The 17,109-nt window shown below is 43.7% G+C and overlaps 1 protein-coding gene and 1 long non-coding RNA gene across 2 annotated transcripts in view; one reads left to right on the forward strand and one right to left on the reverse strand.

Annotated features, from left to right (window-relative positions):
- Positions 1–1,570, forward strand: part of LOC142009548 (uncharacterized) — an 8,990-nt gene extending 7,420 nt beyond the window's left edge. Inside the window, exon 3 of the long non-coding RNA XR_012644509.1 lies at positions 1,249–1,570. This is a non-coding gene — a long non-coding RNA (uncharacterized LOC142009548). The remainder of the gene's footprint in view (positions 1–1,248) is intronic.
- Positions 1–14,942, reverse strand: part of LOC142009546 (serpin B6-like) — a 17,825-nt gene extending 2,883 nt beyond the window's left edge. The window contains exons 1-6 of the mRNA XM_074987766.1: positions 14,790–14,942; positions 13,420–13,566; positions 7,296–7,472; positions 5,425–5,562; positions 4,135–4,252; positions 3,766–3,908 (exon numbers count right to left, since the gene is read on the reverse strand). Coding sequence (XP_074843867.1) covers positions 3,766–3,908; positions 4,135–4,252; positions 5,425–5,562; positions 7,296–7,463 — 567 coding nt within the window. The 5' untranslated portion in view covers positions 7,464–7,472; positions 13,420–13,566; positions 14,790–14,942. The remainder of the gene's footprint in view (positions 1–3,765; positions 3,909–4,134; positions 4,253–5,424; positions 5,563–7,295; positions 7,473–13,419; positions 13,567–14,789) is intronic.
- Between the last annotated feature and the right edge of the window lie 2,167 nt (positions 14,943–17,109).

Below are 17,109 nucleotides of genomic sequence, written 5' to 3' on the forward strand. Positions count from 1 at the left end.
ACGTTAAGACCATTAAACAAACTTCCAAAAGCCTTAACCATAAAAAGTCACTAGACAGAAGACTTCGAACATCTGAATATTAAATGGTAAATACAACAAGTGCTGCTATTGCCTGTTAATACACAAAAGGAGGGGTTGAGTGGAGAGCAGCATGTTAGAAAAGAAGCAGACAGCAATCAACAGTGACCCTCTGAGTACATTAAGGAGAATGGCTATTAGCAGAAAAAGGGTGGACATATGTATGCTGGAAGGGCTGTTGATGTGTTCAGGGTTGCTACCAGAGACCATAAATTTCATTAGCATGTGCGTTTCTGAATGCTTATCTGAACTCTATTTTTAACAGTTCTTTAGATCACCAATGACTAATTAGTATAAGCAGGCTGACCGTAAAAGTCAGTTTTACAGCACTGAGAGCTGTGGTCATTCCTGTGTCTTATAAAGTCAACTCCACAGTTGTGGGTCATCTGCCGTCTTCTATTTGTGTTTTTGTGACTCACAGGCTACGTCTACACTAGCCCCAAACTTCGAAATGGCCACACAAATGGCCATTTCAAAGTTTACTAATGAAGCGCTGAAATGCATCTTTAGCGCCTCATTAGCATGCGGGCGGCCACGGCACTTTGAAATTGATGCGCCTCGCCGCCACGCAGCTCATCCCGACGGGGCTCCTTTTCGAAAGGGCCCCACCTACTTTGAAGTCCCATAAGCTCATGGGAATAAGGGGGACTTCGAAGTAGGTGGGGTCCTTTCGAAAAGGAGCCCCGTCGGGACAGGCGGTGAGGCGCGTCAATTTCAAAATGCCGCGACTGCCCGCATGCTAATGAAGCGCTGAATATGCATTTCAGCGCTTCATTAGTAAACTTCAAAATGGCCATTTGCGTGGCCATTTCGAGTTTCGGGCTAGTGTAGACACGGCCACAGTTCTGTAGTTCCTAATGAATTCCTTTAAACGTTATACTCCTTGTCATGAAGAAAATACAGTCCTCTGGCAGCTCAGGCCACTTTCACAACTTTGAATACAAGGTCATACTAAAGTTTTGAACCTAATCTTTGACAGGGAATCACTGATTCCCCAGTCCCCAAGAAGAAAAGGGAGAACTAAGCAACTTCACCCGTTGGAGCTCTTTCTGAGAATGACCTCTTAGGAAAGCTTGGCACCAACTTCCCAGTAGGTTTAAGGCAGGAAAATAGCATCTTACCAAATGTATCAGAGAAATCCAATAGAGTGACCTTGTGTCTCTTATTCAGGACAAGACTGGATCATCCATCAACACTATGTGTACATATCAGGATCTGAGGCCCAGATGTGAGGAGCTCCACTATACAGTTAAGTGGGTGTATGCACTTGCATTACTCAGAGATAGGAAGGATATTAGGATCCCCTCCCCAACGTCTGTTTCTATTCATGGCTTTTGGGTTGCTGGCCTGACTAGCAGGTGTTGGGCTGGGCAACAAAATGCTCCCTAGCAGATGGCACAGACAGAGTAGGGCTTCCAGGCACTCCTGAATGTCTTTAATGGTCCAGGACACAATGGGTGCAGTCACACAGGGTGGCTCACATTTCAGTCAGTGTCTTGGTATGCAAATAGTCTGAGCTCTTTGCAGTCACGTTACCAGTCCCTGTTTCTGCCATTTGGAGACAGCCTCAGCGTGATGGATGAGCTTCTCCAAGAAGGAGGCTCTCACTGCAGTGAGAATTATGCCTTGGGGCAGTGGAGATGCACTTGAAGACAGGGCAATTTGCACACTGATGTGAGTAGCTGAAATGTAAATCTGATCTCATTTGTGTGTCAATTTAATGGTGGAATCCATTTTAAAGCAAAAGAGATCTTTTGATCAAAGCTAGCTATAAGCAGAAGTGTTCATGTGCAAAAGCATCTGCTTCTGTGCACATTCACTTCTGCTTGCAGGCAGCAAGGAACCAATTTTTCCTCATTTACTTTTTGTACTATCGTACCCCTCAGAGTTCCAGCTATGGACCAGGAACCCACTGTACTAGCAAGACAACTGGTCCCTGCCCTTAAGACAGGGGCAGGCAAAATACAGCCCACAGGCTTGATCTAGTTCACTCCAATCCTCTGGTCAGACAATGTCCTGCAGCCCAAATGGACACTCCTGAGGCTACATAAGTCTCTGTGCCATGCGGCCCCTGGTGACAGGCAGGCATGACATTCTGCCCTTGCCCTCAGCACACTCCTTGCAGCTCCTATTGGCCAATTTCCAGCCACTGGTAGCTGCCTGGGCCATACATGAGGCACAACCATCATTCAAAGGCTCCTGTCTGTAAGGTGCACAGTGCAGACACACACAGGTTGGCCCCAGCAGCCAGCTGCTTTGAGTGACATGTGGCCATGACAGCCAGGTAGTCTCCCCAGGGCTCCCACTGGGCTGTTAGCTGCTTCAGGTAAGTGCCTCCCCATCAGATCCTGCATCTGGCACCCCAATTTCCTGCCCTGGGTGACAACCTCCTCCTGCACCCAAATCCTCTGCGTGTCCCTCTGCCCGGCTCATAACTACCTCCTGCCCCAGGTCACACCCCAAACCCTCTGAACCCCCTCCTACATGCCTGCCCTGGTCACAACTCCCTCTCAGACCCTGAAACCCTCCGATATCACCCCTGCCTCCAGTCAGAAGCCTCTCCTGCACCCACACCCCTTCTCAGACCCAACACCCTTTCCTACACCCCAGTCCCTTACCCCAAGCTCTCTTCTGCACCCAAATTCCATCCCAGACCCTGGACATCCTCCATTAATACCATAGAAGAGGATGGCCCTTGACCACTTACCAAATTCTCGGAGTCGCCTTCCGGCCCCACAATCAAAAATTATTGCCCACACCTGCCCAACAGCTTACAGTTTAAGTATACCTGCTTCACACTGGTTTAGGTCCACTGACTGCCATGGTGTTATCCCTCATTTACATTAGTATGAGGAGAATTAGCTATCACCTCATATTTAACTAATCTCATGTGTTATATGGTTTGACAGTAAAATGTTATCATGGGATTAAAAACTGAAGCCAGAGGAACCAGTTTCTCTAAGTAACCTTAATTCTATGGTACTACTACATACAAACGAGCAACAGTTTGGAGACAGTAAGGTTAAATGCCTTACAGGTTTTTCCAGCCACAGAACCCCAAACTGTCAGACACTTGTTTATCCACATTCTTTCATGTTAAAATTGTAACTACTGTCATTTCTGTAATTATGTCCAAAGCTAACTCCCTCCAGTGCTGAAAAGGTACACTGAGGGTTTGGCTTCTCTTCCACAAAGAATGACCCAGTCAGGGTCAATCTTCCGGAGTTCGATTTCGCACATCTGATAAATCGATCTCTCTGGGGTCGACAGTCGACCCCCTGTACTCCTTGCTATTGCAGGGAGTAAGAGAGGTCCTGTTGACCTTCCTCAGTGAGGACACACCTTACAGCTGACTGAAGATACATCAATTCTATCTACACAATTGCTGAAGCTAGAACTGAGTATCTGCAGTTGACTTTAAGGTCTAGTGTAGACCAAGCCTCAGAGGTACAGTGGAAAACCAAGAGAGAATGAAGGAAACAAGGGATGCATTTCAATGTATTTAATTGAAAATGTAGTTTCAAAGATGTCTGCAATTAAAAAAAAAAACCCCAAAGGGGATGTGTTGAGCAGATGGGATAGACCTGAGAGGCGTACAAACGTGCTTGAGGCAATCCCAGATTAAATGTGTTTGTTTTCTCTGGGTGAAGAGTAGTGCAAATTTAGTGACATTTCCCTACTTCATACCTTGTTAATTTTAAATTGCCTTTCCTCTGTGTGATCTTTGTTGAACTGAGTTGCCCAGTTGCCTTTGAAGTAGATGGCATTCACCAAAACTAGTCTGGTCGTTGAATCAACAACATCCTCAGCCAGCAGATTCTGGATTTTACCTTTAGGATACATTAAAGGACGAATTGGGTTTAGTGGGCATGCACTTATACCCTTAGTTGTGCAAGTAATTACAGGATCCTCTATCAGCTGCACAATACAAAAACATCTTCATCTGCAGATTCAGTTCTGCTTTTCCCCTTCTTCCCTTATTGTATCCTTCCTATAGTCAGACATTCTTTCTGGGGCTATTTAGAAAGACACTGTGGGACTCTGCAAGCTACTTACCTTCAGTTTTTTCTTCTACCCAGGTATTTATGTGTTTTCTGGAATCTTCTGCAGCATTCAAGAAGTCAAGTTGTTCTAGCTCTGCATGGTAGAATTTCTGGCAGGAATCTATAAATGTCTAGAACAAACAAAGGAGGATGTCTTCTTAACAGGATATTTTTCTCATAAGCAGCTGTAGAAAACTCATGCAGAACCTACTACTTCCTTCCCACCCCACTACAGAAAGTCTTGATACCAATGTGTTTTCACTTTTTAAAAATGGAGGGTTTTTGTTATATTTTTAGTCCAGTCAACAAGAGCCTCCCTTCCCCAAACTCTGGCCCCAGCCTAGGCCCCCTGGGCTGCATCAGAAAACCTGCGGTCCAGATCCAGACCATGGGCTTTGTCAGGAACCAGGAAGAAGCTTTGGGCACTGATACCGCTCACTGCTGTTCCCCCAGCAACCTGCCTGGAGGCATCACACCGCTGTGATTTCTGACCCATCACAGCAGCTGAGGGCAGTGCCTGGGATTGGAGGAAGAGGGCGCAGAGCCATGTGTCTCCAGGGGTGAGCAGATCAGCTGCAACCAAGCTGCCCAGACCACTCCTGCAACCTTTTCCCATCCAGACCCCCACCTCACCTCCCCTTCCAGCCCCCTCCCTCCCATACACTGCATCCAAATCCCTCCAGCCCCCAAGACCCAGACCTTACATCCCTTCCTTGCACCCTGTCCAACCCAGACTTCCCAGCCGCACCCTGCTCCTGACCCCTTCCCTTCCCTCCCTCCCTCCCACCCCACACTCCCAAACCATCTTGCACCCTCTCTCACACCTCCACCCTACTCCTGCACCCCACTCCACCCTAGACCACCCACCTGTCTTATTTTTCCTTCTCACTTGTGTGGCCCCCAACCCAAAAGAGATTCTTCACCCATGCTGTAAATTAAAGCCAAAGCAAAGGCCCATCAAGGGGAGGCTCCCAGCTGCTGCTGCCCCTACTGCATCTGCAGCAGTGGGTGGAACTCCAAGCCCCATACATTTCTGTCAGAGTACTGCTCTGTGTGGCTCTGACAGCTGTCAGGGGGACCTAAAGCCAGGCCCCACCCAGGAAGCACTGAGGGCTGGCTGCCCTCAGCCTCACTCCTCCCCCCAGCACCCCATCCCTTTCAGGAGTATGGATTTGGCCCCCCATCTTGCCCAGGGGACCACAGAGGCTGTTGGTATCTCTGTGAGCACTTTTTATTTGCACTCGGAAGTGAAAGTGTGGTAAATTGTGTCCTGACACAAAAACCAACTGAATGGTTGACTTACTGTAAGGAATTGATATGACTTTTCCCCAAAGAGCCGGTTAGCAAGCCTAAGGAAATACTTAGTGCCTGGTTTGTTAATTTCAGAAATAAGTGACTGGTATCCATTGTGAATCTCCTCAGCTTTGTCAAAAGAAAGCACCTGTAGAAAAAAAAGTAGAGCTCAGCATCACCCACATACATGAAACAGGACATTTGGGAGAGGTGAGTGCAATGCTTTTCAGCACTTAGAAAAGAAAGCCGCATCCTGAACACCCAAGGCAGCCCTAGAAAGGAAAGCATTTCCCAGTACACAACACAGTTGGAGCTCATTGTGCATCTGAGAAAAGGGAAACTGCATAATAAAATAGTATTTTTAGTCCTTTGCTTGAAGATGACTTTAAGATTAAAAATGACTCTTCCAGTATAAAAAAATTTAGTGAAGTAACATGCTTTGAAAACCCTTTCTAAAAGAAAATTTTATGAAAGCAACTCTCCTCATAAGACACAATTAGCTCAATTCAACCAAAGGCACTCTGCAGTAACTTTGTGGAGATGCAGGTTAAATTCACGGACACCACATCTTGTAGATGAGTGGTTTTGGGGGGAAAAAAAAACAACCTCCATTTTCATTTACACAAATGTAAATTTGACAATTCCATTAAAGTCTAATAATTATGCCAGTTTTACACCAACATAAACAGCAGAACTTGCATCAACGTTTATTTCAACATACAGTATAAGCTTTTATTATTTGGCATCTCCTGGAAACTGGGGATGCCAGATACTAAAATGTGCCAGATATTCAAGCTGTGGCCAGCATCCAGCTCTGTGCGCCCCTTTACTCTCCAGCAGGGCATCGGCCATCTCACGCAGCTCTAATGGCCCCAGCACAGCATGGCAGGTAACTGTATATCAGGTCCTGGAAAACTGAGTTTTTACTAATTAGTTTTTATTGTGTACTTAGTATCACAGCTTAAAATCCAACTTCAGTTAGAGTTCATGCGGCATATAAATAAGATTGATTTAACAAAAATTCTACTTCACAAAAGTTGGGTTAATCTATGAATGTGGTAACAAGCGTAGAGCTGTTGTACTGGTTGATAGTTTGAATAAGATTTTACTGACTCACAACAAAAGAATGTTCACACCCACTAATCACAGGCTAATTTTTAGCAATGTCGGTATATGATGGCAGTGAAGTAACGCTTTTAAACAAAAGACATGTATACACTGCTTTTAGAAGTCCTTACAGATTATAAGGAATCCATTTCAAATTAACCTTCTTTTGACAAACTCTTCCACTCCCTAAATCAAATATTGTGTAAGCCTCTAACTAGAGGACTATAAATCTAAACATATAATTCCCACCCTAGACACCTAGCAGACTATGTTAAAAAGATGCAGGCTAAGAACATACATAGCTTCAACACTGAAGTCTCTCCCTCTCTCATAACTTCTTTGCAGCCAGATCTCAGGGCCCAGGTCCAGCCTCATGTTCCCTGACTCCTGCCAATTTTGCCACTATTTATTATTCTCCTCTTCTAAATCTTGTTCTCCCTTAACCTTTTGTGACTCTGTCTCCCTTACATCTTTGCCCAACTGGACATCTTGAAAGGAATCTGATTTTAAGAAAATGCTCCTGGCTATATTTAAATTAGTTGCATCTCATACTAATCCCAGAGAACTTAGTTGAAGAAGTTATCTAAATCTTATAGCAACTAGGGAGTTCTCTGTTAGCTCAGGGTACAGTTCTGGCGAAGTTCTAGTCTCAGACACCACAGCAGGATAAGGACAGTTTTGTGTAAGTACAGGGTACAGAACATACAATGGAGAGCTGTGGTTCAGCTTCTAAAGAAAAGTTGATTTTAGTGGTTCACTTGTATCCAGACATACCTTTGCCATCTGTGCTGCAGTGTTACCTTTTGCACCTAAAAAAACCATGGACAAAGCAGAGGACATACTCATGGGAGAAAAGAATAAATTCCGTGTATGGGAATCCTCACTCAGCTTTTTGAATAGGCTGAAGGCAAAGGTGGTGTTTGATTTTCTGAGGTTATCCATGCTTGGAGACTGTAAGATAAAAAACACACAGGAAAGATCATGTAAGACACAGATCTAAAAATAGGAGTATTAAATGTAAAAACATTAACATCTGGCATAAACTAACATACCTCCATTGAAGTCAATGGAACTACACTGATTTTGTAACACCTCAGATACTAGCACAGTGTTGTGTAAGTTTAAACGAATATGTGATCTCTCTCTCTCTCTCTCTCGCTCTCTCAAAATCCAAGTTTATACAAGAGCCTTCAGATAACAAGTGGGACAAACTCACACAAAGTGCAAAGTTTTCCAGTTCTGTAAGATTCGTGTTATAGCATTATATACCATTTTTAAGGAATTCAGGAACTAGCCAGCAGATTGTATTCATGTGACTGAATTCCCTATTTATATCCAAATAATTTGGATAATTTGGTGATCCAAATTTATCAGCAGATGTTGAATTTGTTTTATATTTAACAGTCATTATTGGAGGCATGTTTAAATCACATATAATGCTTAAAGCCTCAAATTTATTTTAATACACCCCGTGGTGCATAATTACTGGAGTTTATATTAAATTTTTCTGATGTAAAATATTCATTGCATGTTCTTTATGATCTTGGTTAGTAATCTTCTTGGGTATGTCTACATTCACGGGAAGACTGACGCTGCAGCGCTCAGTCTTTTGAGGTTTCACTTAGCAGCCTAGTAGGAACATGATAAATTGAACCCCAAGGATGTCCCCATCAGCCGCTGTACTCCCCTCTGTCAAAAGGAGTAAAGGAAGTCAATGGGAGATTTTCTCCCTTCAACGTCCTGCAGTGGGGCCATGCCAGAAATTCAGCCTAATTTATATCAGCTCCAGTTAAGCAATTCTCATTGCAGGAGTCGTGTATCTTAGGTCAAATTTCTTTTCCGCTGTAGACCTACCCTTTGTCAACTGAAAACTGATGCTGGATGTAAAGCTCTATAGACATCTGCCTTATTCACTCATTAAATGGTAAATCCACATATTACTTCCCACACTGCTTTCTAGCCCACTAGGATTGCGTTTGTCTTTTATTTCGCAGAAGTTATGGAGAGGGGATCCTGGGACTAGTTGTTCTAAGGAGGTGAAGTGCCACTTCTGCAGAAACAGGGAGATTGAGGCAGAATGGGAAGAAAAATAAGAAAACGTAATGGGAAGTAAGAGGTTACGTCTATGCTAGTGGGTTCTGTTGACAAAACCCAGGGAGCACCCAGATTCCCAAGCCATTCTGTTAACGGTATAAAACCAACAGAACATAGCACTTTCCTCGACAGCCTTATCCCGCTCCCTGTGAAGCATAACACCTCTGTCAACAGAAAGCTAGCCCGAACATTCTGGGGGGCTTTCTTTTGACAGACAAGGCTTCCAGGACATAGGGCAGCACTGTCTGTGCTTACAGTTGCCCTTTTTGCCGATAGAGCAGCTAAGCAGTCTGGCCGCCCTCTGTCAATGGAGCACATCACTCTTGTAATCCACTTGGCAGTTTGGCAGCGATCTATCGACAGAAGTTTTGTCAGAAGATAATCTTCCAATAAAAAATTCTGTCGACAAATTCCTGTAATCTAGACACAGCCAGAGAGAAAGATTGTGCTGGTGAGGGAAACCAGTAAGAAAGGAGCTCTGTTGTAGTCTTCTCCCTTTAACGTTTCATCCTTTTCTTTTGTTTCAGTCCTTTTTAAACTTCTTTTCCTGACACCCCAGAGGGCAATTGTTCACTCCTGGTTTTGTTTCATAGTGTCGGCCCATCTATTCCTGTCTGCCAGTGACCAACAGGAGGTTCTGCTTCTCACTTTTCTCATCCAGCCAAGTGGGAGACTGACAGCAATCATGACAAGCGTATTATCCTTAATTCACATTGTAACATGATAGAACCTTTAGGATTAAAGAAAGTCTAGTGAAGCAGAGTAGTAGATATACATGCCCATCCAAGAACACAGTAATATTAAACCAAACTAATATGCCATCTGGTGACTGTTAATGTAGCTTATATGAAAGGAATTTAGTTGTCTTTGTCCAACAGCCCATAAAAAGGAGTCTGATTGCAGTCTCTTGCCTCATCTCCATAACATAATGGCTTTATTTTTATGGTGCCTCCCAGTAGCTGCTCATTGCAAATACACTTGTGCATAAAGAAATTACTGGAAAGCTCCCAATTAGAGCAAACTGATATTTCATATTTTCTGAACTTATGACCAGCAGGCAGTACTAACTGAAATCAACTGATCTATGAGGAGAGGCTGAGGGATTTGTGGGTATTTAGTCTGCAGAAGAGAAGAGTGAGGGATGATTTGATAGCAGACTTCAGCTTCCTGAAGGGGAGTTCTAAGAGGCTGTTCTCAGTAGTGACAGATGGCAGAAAAAGGAGCAATGATCTAAAGCTACAGTGGGAGGGGGAGGTCTATGTTGGATATTAGGAAATACTATTTCACTAGGAAGGTGATGAAGCAGTGGAATGGGTTACCCTAGAGAGGCGGTAGAATCTCCACCCTTATAGGTTTTTAAGTCCCAGCTTGACAAAGTCCTGGCAGGGATGATTTAGTAAGAGTTGGTCTGGCTTTTGGCAGGGGACTGGACTTGACCTCCTGAGTGGGGGATCTATTTAGTTGTGGATATGGTAATAAAGAGTTAAAACAAACTGTAGGGTCTATACAAAACTGTCAGTGCAACTGTCTAATAAAAATATTGTAGAAAGACAAATTTAGCTTTAAAAGGGGATTTCTTAAATGCACACCTTCAGCATAGTAACCAAGAAATCATTATTGTACAAAGTAGGTCTGTTGATTATCGTGATGTTTAGAGACACCAGAGCATTAGCTCCCTGCTCTACTAAGGGCTACGTCTACACAAGAAGCATATGTCAACAGAAGTGACTATTGGAAGGGATTTCCCAGTAAAACTTCCGTCCACAGATTGCTCTTTCAATCTGCTTTTATGTGTAGACACAATCTGCTCTGCCGACAGAGAGCAGCCAGACTGCCTAGCCCTCTCTCAACAGAACGGCCAACCAGAAGCTCTGCAAACAGGGCTGCCCAGTGAAGCGCAAGACCTGTCTACTGACAAAAGGGCCCTAGAGCATCTACATTGCTGTTTTGTCAACAGCAAACTGTCAAGAAAGGCATTATACCTGAGCGCAGAGAAGTATAACGCTGCTGGGAGATTTGCCAAGTTTTGTCAGTACTGTCAACAAAGCACATTTTTCATGTAGACAGTCTGTAGGTTTTTCTGATAAAAGCCCATTTTCGCTTAGAAAAACCCTCCAGTGTAGACATAGCCAAAGACTTTGTGTGGCCTTGAGCAAGACATATAGCTACATCTACACTGCAAAGGCACATGTGGCTACCCTGGGTCAGATGACTTGGGCTATAGGGCTAAAATACCGCAGTCAGGCTCAGCTGGCACCTAAGCCCATGAAAGGGGTGAGTACCAGAGCTCAGACTCCATCCTATTGTCCCACTGAATCTAAAAAAAATGGGAGAAGAACTTCTGTTGGTCATCGTGACATCCAGAGATTACAAACTGCTTCTGGTTGCAGTGTTACGAGACACTCGGTCCAATTCAGACCATGCTTGCTTACTTGGAGAAACATGCACCATCAAGCTTAGATTGAACTTAAAAAAGAACACAGAGAATTTCATTCCATACACGTGAACATTTGGACTTCTGAAGCTGTTGGAAAATAAATACTAAACCCTCCCATCTGGAGGAATATGGGGAAGGTTCAATATTAACCCGAGGGTTCAGCTCAACATCAGTTGAGATAACAGTGAAGGAACTACAGATAAGAACTTTACAACCATGTTATGATCTCAGCCAGTAACAAAAACTGCAAAGTGTATCATCTTTTATCTTAAAGCAGCATCTAGTATGGGTATATTTACAGCTATTGCTGAACACAGTCAGGTGCCAAATTCACATTCCTGACTCACCATCTCTAACAGAGGAAAAAAAACACACCCTACTAATTCTTGTTTTAACCTAAGAAAAATGCTTGCTATCAACTGCGCTTTAACTGTCGAGTATATTTGTCACATGTGGTACCTTAATGTAAATGATTTGGGACAAAGGCTTTGGAAAACTCAAAGTGCAGAAGAATTCTATTTAAATAAAAAATAAAAGTAGCGGTCTCTGCAGCCTTCCAGCTCTCACAAAGAGAAAAAATGTTTAGTTGGAGATATGCCTGATTCACTGAGAATAATTTAAAATTTGAGATTAATCAGGATGGGTTTTCTACTCTGTGTTACCCTCTGAGTGATGTTTAGATCATTTTCAGAGTACACCTGAATTATCAGAGCTCAGGCAATAAAAGGACATTTATTCTAGAACACTGGATTTCGGATAAATGTTTAATGCTGTCACTTAAGACACATAAGGTTTACACAAAATGCACCAAATGGCCCTACACGCAGAGTGCCATTAAGTTTACCCATGCAAGTTTTTGTAGTTATTTTACTGGAAACCACACTCTTACCACATCGTATGCTAGACCTGCCCAAAACCCACCAGATATGCAGGCACAAAACACCAGCAGATTGAACTATTAAAACACAGCAGATTTTCAATACAATTACACCTACAAGTTTTGTTCCAGTAATTTAAGCAGAAGACTGGGAATAAGAGGCTTTATTAATGGTTCTGACATGCACTTTTTATGTGGTCGAAGACAAGTAACTCCACCTCTTTCTTCTCTCAGCCGTCAAAGAGATAACCCAGTACTACCGCAATTTTGAAAGTTAATGAAATGCTATTTAAGATTCTTTTTGATAAAGCTTTCAGTTTTGATTCCATCTACCTAAACAATTTTTAAAGTACTGGAAGAAATTATACCATCACACCCTTGTAAACATCCCAGTTTCCACTTTAAAACATCTTTTGCAGTAAAAGAGCTCTTCATTTAATCACAGTGCTTCCAAGGCATTTGTCAGGCAGCAGTTTGTATCACATTGCCCATCTCTGTTTAAATATTGAGCTTAACACAGACGTAATCAAGAAATCCAGTTGAATCAAATACTAAGTTAAGGCATAGGAATGGACAACTAGAAGATGAGAGAGGTCTGTTCAGCAAAGGGCTTGCTCCCCTTCCAAACTGCATTACATTCAAGATTCTTGTTCTTGACTTCAAGGTGCTGCATAACAACTGGTCTGTCTTCTTTGGCTGTCTCTAAACCTTGTTTTGCGCAGGCATGCGCACGCACGCACATGCCCAAATTTCCCCATTCACTCCACCCTACCGGTGCTAGAAAACATCAAGGTTGTATACAACTCAAACTATAAACGGACCATAGTGGTCTCTTGTGACCATCTGCATAACCACCTTATGAATTTCACTCTGCTATAAGTATGTGAAGATACTTCCCAATAACTTGTAATTTAACTACAGCATATCTCAATTTCAAAATGTGGAATGACTGAGAATCCACCAAGAGTCTTATTAATGATCTTCCAAGTTAAAAATTTGCACTTTACTTTCCATTTGATTATGTCAAGCTTCAGCTTTCAGCTACAGAATCCTGTTATGCCTCTGTATGCTAAATTAAAGAGCCTCTACCACCAAATATTTTCTTGAATCTGTCTGCAAAGCATCTTCAACATCCACATTTAAAGCCTTCCCAAAGGTCCACTCTAAAGACACCAGCTGATTACTAATGTACTTTCAGATTTTGCACAGCACTCATAACTTCCCTGCATAATCCCTTTTGACCGTGAGAAGGTTAGGGGTAGCTGGAAATAATCTATATCTCACACAATAAGTCTTCCCTTCCTTTTTTTTCCCCTCCTTCATTCACCACCTGTACCTTCTTCCATGTCCCCCTATATAAACCCTAAAACTGTACTCCAACCATCTGAAGAAGTGTCTTACCATCGAAACCTTGTGGCCTGATATATTTGTTTTTTTCGTATCTGGGGCCCAACATAGCTACAAGATTACATAGTTATTGAAATACTAACCAAAACAGCAGGTGGGCCTTGCAGTGGATTGTAAAATCTTCAGGGCAGAGGCACTGCCTTAGACTCAGTCTTCTCAAGGGTAGTGTAATTCATACCACTACATACAACTTATAAATGTAACAGCAACACGCACATTGCAGGGATTTGCTGAAAGACAGGAGCAGTAGTTTAGTGACTCAGGAAATGGCAGTGACAGGCACCTTCCATTGCTGTCACTTCTCCCACAAGTCAGCAGCCTAGGCAGGGCTGGAGTGTGGGCAAGAGATTTTATAAGTCTCTGTGATGCTTGTATGACACCCACCAGTTCTGTACTACCCCATCTGGAAAAGTTGGGTCCTTAGCCGGCACTACAAAACCCAGCACCAGATGCACAAGATTGACAGGTTTGAAGGGACCACAAGGGTATGGCTAAAATCCAGCCTCCTCTTCCTGGTCCTACTGGCTGGAAGGAACCACAGATTGAGGTACATTCTTACTTTTTCATAAAAAGTGGGTTTTGCCCACCAAAGCGCATGACCTACTAAATGCATTAACCTTTAAGGTGCCAAGGTACAGCTCATTCTTTGCGCACCTTTTCAAGACAGTAGTAACAGAAAGGTCCCGTGTTAATCTGTATTCTAATAAAACAACCTTGCAGTTCTGGAGCACTTTAAAGACTAACAAATGATTTATTAGGTGATGAGCTTTCATGGGGCAGACCCACTTCTCCAGATCTGGTCTGCCCCATGAAAACCTCGTCACCTAATAATTCGTCTGTTAGTCCTGAAAGTGCTACAAGACTGCTAGGTTGTCTTCTAAAGACAGAGAAAAGTCAGAGGCACCTATTGTGAGTTGTAGATTCAGGTGTCAGAGACTGTGTCTACACAACAGCAATAACTTCAAAGTGGCTTACTTCAAAGTAACAGACAAGTTGAATGTCTACACACACCCTACTTTGAAGTTAAACTTAGAAGCAGGGCATTGCTGCATTCCCAGGAACAGAGGAAGGACTTTGAAGTTGCGCACCCTACTTCAAAGTTAACTTGGAAATAAGGGGAAACGTGTGTAGACTCTCTGCAGGGTACTTCAAGGTAGCACCTAACTTTCAAGTTAATTCCTAGTGTGGACACACCCACAATCTGCTCCCTTAGAAGCCTGACTCCTGCCCCAATTCAGCAAATCTCCCCTTCCCTCCCGCACCACCAGGAGCCCTAGGTGGGCGTTTTCCATCGCACTCCGGGGTTGCAGTTGGGTCTCTGGCTCTCTGCGCCTCCCCCACCCACGCCCCTAGCCACTCTAACCCGGCAGGGGGCAAGAGCCGAGGGCGGACTTGGCCCCGGGCGCCCTCCCGGCCCGCCCGAACCCGAGCCCGGAAAGCAAACCCGCCTCACATTGTCGCCCTCCAGCCCAGCTACCGGTGCGGGCTCCAGCGTCATCTGCGGCGGGGCGCGGCGCGGCGCACTGGCCGATGGATCACTGCTGCAGGCGGGGTCAGTGCAGCAGGCGGCTGCAGGCTCGGCTCGGCCTAGTGCCGGGCCCCTCCCCTACGTCCGGAAACGCCGCACCCGCCCGGGGGCGCTGTAATCCCCGATTTCCTGCGCCGGGTGGGAGCGAGCGTCATTCAGCCGAGTTCAATGGCTTGCGAAGCTGCCCTCCCGGCGAGCGTGGGCGCAGCCCGCTGCTGAGTGGCGCCGGCGCCTCTTTGCCCAGGGCTTGGAGCTTGCGCGCTGCTGGCTAAGCGCGGGGAGCAGAGGCCGGATGCAGGAGAAGTGCGCTGGTAGGAGTTAGGCTGCCGGGCTGGATGTTTGTGGCGAGATTGCGGCCTCCCCTTACGCTGTCAATGCCACCCCTGCCTCCCATGTGTTTCCACCAGATTAAAAAGTCCACAATAAAATAGTTAACACTTGATTCTAGTACACCTGAGCGCAGGAGGAGAGGAGTGATGGGCTGGGGGGAGAAAAACCTATTTTCTTTTGCATAGACGGGAGCAGGGAGGAGAAAGTACTTGTAGGGGGCTAGCTGCGCATGCCTGTATAGTATATACACTCCTTAAAGAATAGCCTCAGAGTCTCAGGTTAGTGTCTGCCTTCCCAAAGCAAAAAAGCAGCCCTGTAGCGCCTTAAAGACTAAGCGGATCTGAAGAAGTGGGTCTGTCTCACGAAAACTCATCACCTCATAAATAATATTGTTAGTCTTTAAGGTGCTAAGGGACTGCTTGTTTTGTTTTGTCCTTGGAGAGTATTTTTCACTTGTGAAGGAGGAGCACAGCTGGTTCATTTACTGTATCTTTTGTGGACCTGGGTGCTCGCCTAGAAAAGCAAGATTTATTAGCATTTTGCTTTAATATAATTGGTGTTACAGTGTTTCTTTCCAGCTGTGTAATCCTGCTTGCTTAGAGAATAAAGTTCTGGTCAGCATCTGTACTGGCTCTGATGTGAAAATAGCCTTGTTAAGCAGCTGAACAAATATCACTCAGATCCAGTGTTGTCCCAAGCACCTGTCACAAAAATTAATTTCAGTACCTAATCTGACCAAAAACTCAGCCTGCTGGAAGAGAATTCAAATCCACTAGCCTCAATGCACATGCCAATGTTGAATTTGTTTTGTTGTCTGAATCTGCATTGATAGATATTTGGGTACATATGGGGAAAGGTTACAAGTGTTTTAACTAGTGGAAAAATTATGTTCAGGGAAGCTTGCAGAAGGCCATCTCTGCTGACTTGAGTTATAGTAGGGTCAAGTTGCATACATAGGGTTACCCTATCCGAACTTTCAAAAAAGAGGACCCCCCCTCAGTATCTACCAGCTCATCTTGTATTAATATGGTATAGTATAACCCATGAATGCTTTGTGACTTGGTAGATTCTGATACAGGTACATTCCCTCTCAGGGCTGTCCTCTTTTTTTGAAAGTTCAAATAGGGTAACCCTAATACATGCTGACACTGTGTAGACGAGGAAAAATATGTGTTTACCAAGTGTGGTAGGGAACATTTTAAGTAATATGATTTTAAATGCCATTTTGCAATCTAATGCAAAAGACGATATTTTTAAAAGTCTTAGGCATAATCAACCGAGGTTAAATGACTGATTTTTTTGAAATGGCAAGAATGAAAATACACTGTAATGCTTGAGAGTGCTTGGATATCATAACAAAATTAACATCCCACCCCCAACATTATCTATAATAATCTAACTCACCAATTTCATCATTTTTTTTTTTGCTTTAAGTACATGCCATACACTAGAATTATGGAGTAAAATATCTGCTGAAAGCACATTGGAATGTGTGTAAATAACAGAAATACTGTTGCTGAACTGCATTCTTGAACTTAAAGCCTATTTTTCTACTTTATTAGTGACACTGATGTCTATGAATTGATGCATATTACAACCTGTAGTTATCTTAACAACACATCAATGTTGTTTGAATGTTGCAGGTTTTAGATCATGTATCCATAAACATGACGGTCAGATAGGGACATGCTAATGAAAGCTTTCGTATCAGTTGTGCATATCAGCAAAGAATTGTAAGAAAATCTAATTTACAAACTTTTTCAAAAGATCAGGCATTGGAACAAACAGTTGTATGAACAACAGACAGGAGCTGGTCATAAAATGAACTGGCTGGAGAGGAGAGGCCAGCTCAATAACTCTATGCCAACATTATCAGAGAGAATTTGGCAGAATGTTCAGTGCCTCATCAAGAGTC

Source organism: Carettochelys insculpta, chromosome 2 (assembly GCF_033958435.1).
Source record: "Carettochelys insculpta isolate YL-2023 chromosome 2, ASM3395843v1, whole genome shotgun sequence".
NCBI classification, from domain to species: domain Eukaryota; kingdom Metazoa; phylum Chordata; order Testudines; family Carettochelyidae; genus Carettochelys; species Carettochelys insculpta.